Source organism: Notolepis coatsorum, assembly GCF_963971535.1.
Source record: "Notolepis coatsorum genome assembly, chromosome: 20".
Lineage (NCBI taxonomy): Eukaryota > Metazoa > Chordata > Actinopteri > Aulopiformes > Paralepididae > Notolepis > Notolepis coatsorum.
This window is the reverse complement of record NC_140184.1, coordinates 13,353,969-13,366,894: the sequence shown is the minus strand read 5'-3', so window position 1 is coordinate 13,366,894 and position 12,926 is coordinate 13,353,969. Positions and strand designations below refer to the sequence as shown.

Here is a 12,926-nt window from a genome sequence, read left to right as displayed (position 1 = left end):
TCTCAGCCAATCGCATCGATTTGTACAGTTAGTTAGCTCCACTCCATTGCAAATTAAAAGGTAGTCAGTATTAGCTAGCTACAGTTGCTAGGTAGCTAATGTTAGCTAGCTAGCTAGCCAACAGCTGAAAAAACGAATGCCTATGATGGTATCAGCCGTTGACACGAGCGCCTATCAGTAGTGAATCGTTTACTGGGTAATTTTTTTAAGTGATGTTGAAAGAGGAGCTGCACTCTTGCTCTCTTAAGAGTGAATGAGAGATGTTAACTAGACGGGTCTGTGAGGGGGAGGGGCAGGGGCAATGCGAGCACTGGGAGCAGCGTGTATGAACGTGTGTGTGCGTCAACAACTTGCTGTAGGATGAGAGAAGACAGCGAGGCTTGAAGGCTAATCTTAACCAATCTAAAATCAGTATTAAATGTAAGAACGTCAAGCTCACGTTTGATTGGTTATAATGGTCACTGTCAACTCACAAGGCACATACTGAGTGACAAACTAGCGAGTGGACAGAGGGGGGGGGAGGAGGTCGCACCACAACAATTATTTGTACTTGCACGAATGCTCCCAATTATATTTTGAGATTGCACCGATAAAATTTCGGTCGCGTATGCGACCAATTCGGTCGCAATTTCGAGCCCTGTTGTAGAAGTGGAGCAATCTTCCATTTACATTCGGTCGCAATTTCTAGCCCTGTTGTAAAAGTGGAGCAATCTTCCATTTACTTAGGAATTGTTGTGGAATAATTCAAATGAGCCATGACAGTGAACTGTAGAAATTAATGAGTCAATTTGTATATATAAAAATATAGAACAGTTTATTTCTGCGTCCACAGAGCTCAGTTTACAATCCGACATATAACGTCTGACCAGAAAGTGTGAAAGAGACTTAACATTAACCTCTTCAGCCTGGAGCCCTATTTTCTGAAAATCCGCCTAAAATATTGCTCTACTTCTACAAGGTCCATTTGCATGTTCTTAGTATCTAGGGACATCTATGGACCTCAGTGAATGTATTCCCAGTAGGGGTGTAACGATTCGCCTCGCAACGATTCGATTGCGATTCTTCAGGAAACGATTCAATGCATCATGAAATCTCTTCATTTTACCACGATAATTATATAATAATAATTTTCAATAAAAAAAACATTAAAAAAAAATATTTTTATTATTTCGAATATAATCGATTCTAACATTTTCAAATCGATGCAGTTGAATTGTTACATTAGGATCGATGCATTTCGATGCATCGTTACACCCCTAATTCCCAGTGTCAGAAATATTGTGTATATTACTAGGCTTGCTTAAATTGTGATGAAACAAATGAGAATATGAATTATGATAATTTTCTTTGCATCTTTGACAGTGAATAACACGATGCTAAAAATTACTAGACATGAGAAACTGCCACCGAGCTCGTTCAGTACCTTCTTGAGATCACCTGTACAAAAAATCTAATTCAATGAATAAAGTTATCCCGAGTAATACGAGATATTAAAAAAATGCGTACAGAAGTAATTTGCTTTTTTAGACCTAGAGGCCTCTGGGAAGTGTATTTTTAAAAGAGTCCAACGCTCATTGAAAGCTCTGGATGTCCTCTTCAAAATGGTGTCAAAATGACTACAATTACTGACGGTAACTTTTTCAAAATGGCCGACTTTTGCGATCACAACAGAAAAACAAAAACTAAAATCGAACTAATAACACTTTAACCTATTGGTAAACTAACGTATTGATGGTAATATACATTATAACTGCTGTTGTGGCATGTGTAACGGGGAAGCCCGTGGGTATGTCCACAGTCACGGAAACGGGTGTGTTGACGAGTGACTGTGGCAGTGCGGGCTGGTAAATTAAACTCACTTCCCCATAACAGGGTTAACAGACGCATAGGTACGGTAGTTAGGAGTGAATTCACTTCTTAGTGCAGCGGCCTGGGTCGTCGCCTGCGGACGCGGGAGCCCCCTGTTCGACTCCCCCTCGGGACATTCACATTTAACATCAAACACAACGCAGACCAATATGATCCGTCACACATGGTTATGATGTTTATACTTTAATACGTTTGAAAAATAACGATAATTTTGTCAGTCTGTAGAGCTTGATTTATGACGTGATGTCATTTGCCGTCTGCCGGCGGACCGCACAGGTTAAAGAGGTTAAATACATGATTGACATGACGTACATGAGATACCAGATATGATAAAGAGGAGAAGAATTAAAACAAAGAATGGGTCTATGGCTTTGTTATGTCTTCACACACGAACTGGAGTCCAAAATAACCTTGGGCGTCTCATATCTCCTATATAGCGATTTTATCCAAAACGCTTTGCGATTTTGTTCCTCACATTCACCCATTCACTCACACATTCACACACCAACGGTGCAAGGTGCCAACCTGCTCATTGGGAGCAATTAGCGGTTAGGTTTTCTTGCTCAAGGACACTTCGACATGCTGCCCGGGAGGAGTGGGAATCAAACCGGGAACCTTCCGATTACCAGACGACCGCTCTACCTCCTGAGCGACTGTTGCCTCATGTTAGGAATTGAGTTGGAATTCAGAATCAATACTATTGCATGTAATTCACGGTCATGACCTGAAACTATGAATAAATTATTGTTGCATTTATATAGTGCTTTTCTAGATGCTCAAAACACTTTACAGTGTAGGGTGTAAATTGCTTCCTTCACCACTGGGTAGCACCCAACCTTGGGTTACAGGCTCAATGGCTGCGAGACACTGGCACCAGGCACACATCACACTGAAAGGCTCAGGAAACTGTTGATACCAGCCAATTAACCCTTTAATCGCCGTTGACGCTTTTCAGCGTCATTCCCCGCCATGCTTATTCTGCCGATGACGCTGTACAGCGTCATTGATATCAATATTTCAAAAATCTGTGATCGAAATCATATTTCTCCCCCGGAGACATTATATGTACTGGTGAACCCCTGTCAACTCTCTAACGGTTCAAGAGCGCCATGTGGTGGCTGATCGGCAGATCGCCCAGGGCATAAACGGGGAAGTGACGCTGGTGCTCATTTCAATTTGGTCCGATCACTCGCTATAGGTCCCGGGACTCGAGCTCGACACAATGGATATCGATCCGTTGCCAATAACTCGATAAACAACATGATTTGGACGTATATACTATTATACAACCTGGAAATGGATCGGGTATTTCTATATCCCATAATAGAAAAAATTCTGTTCCACGCTCATCTCCCAACGGCGCGAGGATGCTACGGTGAGTTTCAGCGTTATTTTGTAATGTCTTCTATACTAACTGCTCCAATGATCATATCACCCACACTAGATGAATGATATAACGTTGCCCACGGAATTATAAACTACCCCCCGCCCATCCGGTCAACATCAGATGATACGTAGTAACTTCTAGAACCACGTCCAGTTGAAATTTTTTATCTCGCGCCGATTGCTATCAAACTGTATTTCATCATCAATATAATGCATTTGGAGCTATAAATCACGTTCTGGAGAAAGCTGCAGAAAACGATAAAAACATACTTATACTTTAGACCGTATTTTAGTATGAATATGTGAATGAAAAAGTATAACGTTGCTACACCCTGAACAATAGATATAGGACTTTGAATGGGCCGTGGTAATTCTTTTTGTTTAATTATTCTGTACTTCTGTATGACTATTGACAAATATTAAAGAAACTTGAAACTAATGTCAATTTAGCAATAAAATTTAAAAAGTTATAGCCCTGCAAAGAAGGGGAACTTCTCCATGTTAAATAGGGCTGGCGAGGGATGGTAAATTATGAATTTAACCCCGGCGATCAAAGGGTTAAGGGGAAGTGATGATAGGGTGGCCTTGATGTTAAAGACCTGTTGGGACCAGGTGGGTTTGCAGGACTGGAGTTTTGAGAGAAACTTTGTGGTATTTCTTGACCAGGTGGAGAATGTCAGTCTGTTTGACACTGTGGTCTTGGTTGATCAGGTGGAGACTGTCAGTCTGTTTGACACTGTGGTCTTGGTTGATCAGGTGGAGAGCATTAGTCTGTTTGACACTGTGGTCTTGGTTGACCAGGTGGAGAGAGTTCATATGTTTGCCACTGTGGTCTTGTTTGACCAGGTGGAGAGCATTAATAATAATACAACTTTATTTGTATAGCACCTTTCATACAAGAATTGCATCTCAAAGTGATTCACAGCAGAAAAAGACAGGCACAAAATGAGCACAAAGTGCAGACATATAAATCAGTTTTTCACATGAGATAACACATTCAGGGCCATTGGGGCCCGTCTAATCTCACTCTATGAGGCCAGCTTTTCATTACAAGTGTTCACTGTGCGTGAGGTTGTTTGTAGAGTAAATCTTTTGTATTTGTAAATCTATATTTTATATTATTGCTGTGTCCATTGTCATTGTCAATTGACAGTATAAACCTTCCCTTCAATATGCCATAAAGAAAAAAGATTTTCATCAATACGTTCCCATTTTATAGCGTTGTGAATATGAACGTTATATCGGAATGGTCTGGTATAATTCCTCCAAAGCTAGTTATAGGGCGCTAAGCTAATAACGTTAAATCGATTGGTGTTTCGGCCCTACACAAGCTAGAGTTAAAAATCAAAATGCATATGATCGGTATCATGGTCCACTATGAATGCATGAAAGGGGGTGGGGGGGGGGGCGGGGGAAGTCTTTTCTGATTATTGATTACCAATAACGGCATTCGTTATTGCAACATCATACGATGACCGGGTCGATGGCTATGAGAACAAGGCCCGATCAGATTGAAATTGACGTCAAATCGCTCTTACCTGTGGCCAGTTGGATTCCAAAAAGAATTTCCCAGTTATTTGATCGCCATCTGGTAGATCGATATGTCCATTGGCTGATGCTATATTCCTTTACTGCATACTGAATTCGGCGTCGCAATAAGTGTTCCAGGCGATCGGTTGAAGCCCTCACTTCAGGCTAACAGAAAAGCTAACCCGGAGTGAAAAAAAGGTGACACCCCGTCGTTCAACAGGGGAAACTTCATTATCGAGAAAGCGTCAATACCAGGATCTGGCCGGTACTGCACTTTCGGAGTCCCGATATGCCGTTTCCAGCCAACATACAGCTCCGTCACATGGAGTAGGATATTAAAATGGAATAAAAGCAAAACCGAGTGTTAACATGTATATATACGTGGTTGGCCGTTTAACACTTTGCATGCCACGCCCGAGATTATTCGGGTTATTACCCCCCGGGTTGAATGCCCAATCACGAGAATATTCGTTTTTTTTTTTTTTTTTTTATTAGCTATCTGAAATCATATTGCATCAAGCGAGTCTACCGTTGGAGATCCAGTCACCCCAGGCGCTCAGATGTGAAAAATGCACCCCCTATCGTCTCCCAGATGGTAAATCACCCTTTTGGATTGGACTCAATGAAAATGAATGCGGGGAAAAAACCTGCACTCCACATTTTACTTCTCACTCATGTAACTGGGGTCTACCAGCTTCACTCTGGAGCCTCGGAGCCGCGGGGAATATGTGTTTTACTGTATACACGATGGATCAATCAAATGAGCGATTTTTTCGAATGGCGATCAGGAATTGGAATAATCCATTTGGATACCATCTGATCTCAGGTAAGGAATCTATGTTATCAGTATTAGGATAATCAGACCAGTTTTCACGGATATATAAGCTTTTATGTGATTATGGTGATAGGCTGTTTGACTCTGCTCGCGGTCAGGAAATAGGAGAATTGATTTTCAACTGGCGGCACGAGCGTGCATGCGTACACATTATACTATCGATCATCTAGCGTTTATTTGAAAACGATTCATAAATAGGCCGAAAAATTTCAACGTTCTAAAATATTCCAGTAAAAGGCGATTATCATAGAATGTGTTGTTTTTTCCGTGAAAACGAGTGATTTTCAAAATGCTATCAAACGGAAATGAAGCGATAAAAAAACAATCTGCTATGACAATGTTGACTGGAAAATGAGTCTTTGATAAGCGACGGGCAGATTAGACACATAGCCATAATTTAACACATAGATTAGGCGATATTAACGTTAACATTGGAGTGGATGTGGGCATTCAAGGGGGTAAAAAGGAAAACACGACTGGCTCTCAAAGTGTTAAGGATGACGCCCAATAACGTATATATACGTGGTTGGCCACGAAACGGTTAACACAGACCAGTTGAGGGCGTTCAGAGAGGAATTCTCTGATCAGATGGATTATATCTCCATTTACCCCTGTGTCAATAAGTCTCTATGAGAGTGTATCTGCATGGTGTTAAAAGCAGATGTGAAATCTATAAATGTTAGTTATCTAACATTTAAAAAATTAAATAAAAAGACTAAATCACTTTCTTCTGACGGGTAGACAATTTCCTTTGACAAGCAAAAAAACACTTTCGTGTAAAACATACAACTTTTCTCATGTACTTCTCTCCATCACATCCAGATATAAATGATGGGTGCTTGCTGAATGTATGGTTGCATGACAAAAATGTGTACAGTTGCCTACAGGGAGCAGGTCAACTTACTCACTGGCCCACTGGCCCAGTCTCCCTAAGTTAAGACTGTGAAGGTTTTTGCAATTTGGCATTTGTTTGGGCAAGTTGTCCAAGTTTAAAATGTCTGGGGTTTTGCATGTCGATTTTGGAAATTAACTTGACCATGTACCTTGACCTTGAACATGTTCTTGAAACACAAAATTTACATATTAATTAATTAAATAATTATACACCATGCCTTAGTTAATCTTCCTATGTGGCTTAGTTCCATAGTTATGGTCAGTTTTTGCTAATTAAATAATTATACACCATGCCTTAGTTAATCTTCCTATGTGGCTTAGTTCCATAGTTATGGTCAGTTTTTGCTAAACATTACCTTGAAAATGACATTTGACCTTGACAATGACCTTGAGACATAATAATTACTTTAGAAATTGATCCTTTGCAACAACAAACATAGAAAAAGTGATATTATACATCTAGTTCTAATAGGAGCTGAGATATGACTTGGTTACCCCAAATTGTATGCAGTGGTTTTTTAAAACCTTATGCCCATACCTAACACCATACCTAACTTTTGCAAAACTTTTAACCAAATTGCAAAACATATTCCCTCTCAGCTAAAATGTTTTACATTTGTAGTATTTTACCATCTCTATAGTCGACTAATTGCTAGCATCTGCAGCGACGTAATTCTCTTCGCAAAAAAATATTATATTTCTCCCAATACTGGAAGCTACTTCTGATAGCTCTATATACCTGTAAAGACATTCATTGTCAATGGATTGGTCAAAAATAATAGATAGCTGCTTTTCTTGTCCTTTTTTTGAAGGACAATTCTGATGACAATTCTGATGTATTGTTAAGCCCAAGAGTAGCCTATTGATCATTTGTTTTAATGTTAGTCAGATCACCATAAGCATAATAGATCTAAATAACTTAGTTAGTTCTTATTTCACATCTATGGGCACAGAGGTAAGTACTATGACAGACAGATATGACCAAATCAACAGAAAGGGGTAACAAGTCTTTCCTCCTTTGCCTTTCAGCCATAGGCCACAACAGGATTAACAAGCAGCATCAAGGCTGCAATGCCAACAGTTGTCTTGGTGCTGGGCAGACTGAAAGGTTACTTCGTGATCTTGATCTGATAAACATATTACAAACAAATTACCAATAGGCTACTCTTTGGCTAAACAATACATGGATTAATTGACATGTAATTGATATTGCTAATATAATGTCCATTCCATTGAATATATCATGACTGAATTATCTGTACTAGTGGTCTGTGTACTCTTAATTGCTCCCCAGAACAACACAAACTAGGAACAACAATGATATTTTATTGATTGATGTCTTTATTAAATCAATAAAACAAGAATTGAACAATACAATACAAAGAATATTGATCAAAAGGATAAAAACACGTGTGCATATGTGAGCGCGTGTGTGCGCAGGGAACATAAAACAAGATAAAATATAAAAACAATACGTTTTGCAGCCTTTTTTAAGGAGGTCTTGAAGGTAAACCTGGAAGCAAGTCGTTTTTATATTTTCAGGTAGTCTGTCCCATAAAATTGCTGCAGAATATAAAAAGGTACATTTGCCAATTAAAGTTTTCAATTTGAATAGCTGCAGAATATAAAAAGGTACATTTGCCCATTAAAGTTTTCAATTTGAAGGGTACGATGTTGGTGGAGCTTCCTCTGGTGGAGTACACTGTTTCATTTGAGAGACCCTCTCCTCTACTCTGAGCCACCTGAGAGACCCTCTCCTCTACTCTGAGTCACCTGAGAGACCCTCTACTCTGAGCCACCTGATATTGTTAAAAGGACAGATACAACCACAATGTCATATTGCAGGCAACTGCCTGTTTATCTCAGTTTATTCATGTTGGCCAGCATAAAAAAAATTTTGAACATGAGAAATACAAACTGAACAAATGCAAAACACACTAAATCTGAACTCATCATTAGTGTACTTCTCTCTTCTCCAGGTACAATTGTTGCATTGCTCCCCAACAACAAGCAGAGATATGAACGAGTCAAGGTGTCACTGCTGTGACCAGTGTGGAAAGCGATTCATCAAAAAGGCCACTTTTCTAAAACACCAGCGCATTCATACAGGAGAGAAGCCCTACCACTGTGACCAGTGTGAGAAGAGCTTCAAGACCGCTGCAGAATTAAAGATACACCAGCGCATTCATACAGGAGAGAAGCCCTACCACTGTGATCAGTGTGATAAGAGCTTCAGTATCTCTGGAAACTTAAATTCACACCAGCGCACTCATACAGGAGAGAAGCCCTACCACTGTGACCAGTGTGAGAAGAGCTTCAAGACCGCTAAAGAAGTAAAGATACACCAGCGCATTCATACAGGAGAGAAGCCTTACTACTGTGACCAGTGTGGATCACGCTTCACTCAGTCTGGAGACTTAAAGATACACCAGCGCATTCATACAGGAGAGAAGCCCTACCACTGTGATCAGTGTGATAAGAGCTTCAGTAAATCTGGAAACTTAAATTCACACCAGCGCACTCATACAGGAGAGAAGCCCTACCACTGTGACCAGTGTGAGAAAAGCTTCAAGACCTCTGCAGAATTAAAGATACACCAGCGCATTCATACTGGAGAGAAGCCTTACCACTGTGACCAATGTGATGCACGCTTCAGTCAATCTGGAGCCTTAAAGATACACCAGCGCATTCATACAGAAGAGAAGCCCTACCACTGTGACCAGTGTGAGAACAGCTTCAGTTCCTCTGGAAACTTAAAGGTACACCAGCGCATTCATACTGGAGAGAAGCCCTACCACTGTGACCAATGTGGAACACGTTTCACTCAAGCTGGAGCCTTAAAGATACACCAGCGCATTCATACAGAAGAGAAGCCCTACCACTGTGACCAATGTGGAACACGTTTCACTCAAGCTGGAGCCTTAAAGATACACCAGCGCATTCATACAGAAGAGAAGCCCTACCACTGTGACCAGTGTGAAAACAGCTTCAGTACCTCTGGAGCCTTAAAGTTACACCAGCGCATTCATACTGGAGAGAAGCCTTACCATTGTGACCAGTGTGAGATGAGCTTCAGTAGATTTTACAGCTTAACAATACACCAGCGCACTCATACAGGAGAGAAGCCCTACCACTGTGACCAGTGTGAGAAGAGCTTCGGTTACTATGGAGAATTAAAGATACACCAGCGCAGTCATACAGGTGAGAAGCCCTACCACTGTGACCATTGTGACAAGAGCTTCAGTCAACATGCCAACTTAAATTCACACCAGCGCACTCATACAGGAGAGAAGCCCTACCACTGTGATCAGTGTGACAAGAGCTTCAGTCAATATGCCAACTTAAATTCACACCAGCGCACTCATACAGGAGAGAAGCCCTACCACTGTGACCAGTGTGAGAAGAGCTTCAGTCATTCTTGCGCCTTAAAGAAACACCAGCACATTCATACATGAGAAGCTCTACCACTGTGACCAGTGTGCGCTTCAGTAACTCGAGACTTAACACATTGAGTGCCGCGCGTTTTGCGCATTGAGCTGTCAGCATGCCGACATTTTGTGGCTGTTTCAGCTATATTTCATGATCGTTGCAGGGCTATTTCTATATTCTATATTATTCTCTGAAGACAATCGTGTGGCTCATCTGACAGACAACATTCGTAGTGTTACGTGTAAAAAAAAGTTATAACCTGTTTATTTAGACTGTTTTTTTTATTTATTTCTGTACCATTTCTACTCTTCTGTATGGATTAGTTGTAGACAGTGTTTGCTCTGTACCTGTATTCCAATGTGGATTCGTCCATAGACACACTGGGGAAGCAAATACACACACTTGAAACTTGGATGAAGAGTGAACACATTTATTTTTACTGTTCACAGCACACAACTGTGCATTATAACCTTGAAGGTGACATATAATTAACCTGTTCCACCCCTTGTTGCATAGTTTTTGCGATTTGTAAATCAATGTTTTCAAGTATTAACATCACTATCATGCCACAAAAGCATGTAGAATGTATATTATCATCAATACGTTAGCTTAGCAATAGGTTAAAAGTGCTTTTAAGTTTTCGATTTTCGATCGTCTATCCAAGCCGAAAACGGAAATGGACATTTTGAACCATGGGAATTGTAGTCTTTTTGCGGCCATTTTGTAGAGGACATGCATAGCTGTCGACCAGCGTTGGATTTTTTCCGAACTACACTTCCTGTCACATACTGTGGGGGTTCAAAGTTCAGCGTTCTGAATGAATCTTATCAATAATTGTTATGATTCACGATAATAAGCCACAAAAGGTAACGTTTTTGACAACTATTGAAACGCCCTTAGTTTCTCCTCCCTATTGTTAGCATGTAGGAACAATATATAAATGTGTGAATTAAGGTAATGTATAAGTGAAAAGGGTCACAGCCAGCAAGACCCAAGATTGATGACCTCTCGACCAGGGACTTCACGACCAGAGGCCCCATGTTCTTCCCCCCCCCCCCCACGACGAGAGGATGGTCGGAGTATGAGAGGCCAAAGAAGGCTAGAAAGACAGCCAAGTATACAAACAACAAGCCTTATCAATAAAAGAAATGTTGGTAAAAATATAATCAAAAAGCAATGCCCTGTATTCTAAACTCTGGATTGGAAGACAGTGAATATATTGTTGTGTGAATCTAACCTTTTGCGTATGTAATAATTATGGAAACATATATATACTGTTAGTATATATTAATTATATGCTTTATAATTCTACATATAAAAGTAATCTGTACCGATGTGTCTGTCTCCCTCCCTCCTCCCTCCACATGAACATGCAGAAAGGGAGTAAACCATCGGAATGTGGAGCGGGGCCTCTTTCCCGCTCTCAGTATTGAGGCTTAGGATAAGGATTATAATATATATTATATTATATGTATTATAATTCTATGCTTAAAAAGGGAGTGTGTAATACTATAATAATATGTACTGTACTGTATAAATGCTGTGTTCCCAATGGCTGAAAGCAACCCTTTGCTTTGGGTTTTGAGTTTTCCCAGATGGCCTAGCTGCTCGGAACCCTTCCCTGAGCTCTCCGGCCGGCAGACTCATGGTTACCAGGTTAACCCTTGCAGGTTCTGTTAAGATAGTATGTGGAGGGACTTTCTCATACTCAAATGATATGTAACTGCAAAGTAATAAATAACGGAAGTAATGATAAGACACGTACTGTACACGTACAGTAAAATGATTGGATAAATATGTACTGACGTGCTAAACGTTGTCTGGCTAGTGAAATTTCATCACTGTATTTGAACCAATGACAAAGAGATCTTGAATTCCTTTATAAAGGCTAACTCGCTCCATCTCAAGAGAGATTTCTTTGGATTCTGCATTCTGATATTTTGTAAGAGAAACCTTTTTGTACTTATAAGCATGATTGTGCATTTATTGTAATTTTGTATTTTTAAAAATAAAACCTTTTTGAACCCACTTCGTGTACATCCTTCTGACCATTCTGGTAAGCATTGAAATGTGTTGCATTGTAACTTTACCCATTTTTGTGCATGATGAAGGAGATTCGGCAGAAACACTGCCTCGTGATGTTTAGGATTTATGATGTAAAACTCTAGTAGTAATGATCACATATGTCTTTATCCACACAGACCCCTAAAGAAAGAAATATATCATGTATGCCATGTGTGTATGTAGCATATATATATTCTATATATATATAATGTAGATTCTATATAATGGGCTTATTAAGTAATGTTAAAGTAGTAATACAACCAAGCTTTCAAATGAGCAGTATTACAAGTCCTTTCGTAAAATGATGATAATAATGATGATGATAATAATACGATTATTTTTATTATAGGCATATAAGAGTTCTCCTAGACCTACATATTGTGACTTCGTAAGAGTAACTTCTAGTTGCCGTGTGACGGATAAGGGAAATGGATATCATCTGATTAAAGACAGTGTCATACTGGTCAAATGAATCCTTCCCGGTGCAAATAAAATAAGAGACTCCGCAACTTCAATCACTTGACCTATGGTCGATGACTGGGGGGGACGGAGCGGTGCGTGTGTTATGTCTGTCGGTCGGGTTTGACCCCAGCAGTTTGTGGACGCATTGGGTTCTGGATATCACAGACATCGCAGGACGCTGCTTGATGTTGAGATGAGCGGACCAATGAGTTATGGGGTTATCAATCTGACCGAAGACTGGCATGAGCATTTATCAATAAGCATCTATTCTATATTCTATAATATTTCAAATTGGATTGGTCCGGATGGGAGAATTCAGTACTGTATCTACAGAACCTTCGGTTTTATCATCTTCCCTTTATTAATTTCCTTAGATTTTTTGTACACATGATCTCAAGAGGGTACTGAACAAGATCAGTGGCAGTTTTTTAAGTTTGGTCATTATTATCATGGTCTT

At 40.0% G+C, this 12,926-nt stretch overlaps 1 protein-coding gene across 1 annotated transcript in view; it reads left to right on the top strand.

The window, feature by feature from the left end:
- The window catches only part of LOC311247310 (uncharacterized protein), a gene marked incomplete at its 5' end in the record, with an annotated part of 63,028 nt that extends 51,171 nt beyond the window's left edge, over positions 1-11,857 (top strand). Inside the window, one exon of the mRNA XM_084337669.1 lies at positions 8,494-11,857. Coding sequence (XP_084193795.1) covers positions 8,494-9,969 — 1,476 coding nt within the window. The 3' untranslated portion in view covers positions 9,970-11,857. The remainder of the gene's footprint in view (positions 1-8,493) is intronic.
- Positions 11,858-12,926: the final 1,069 nt, after the last annotated feature.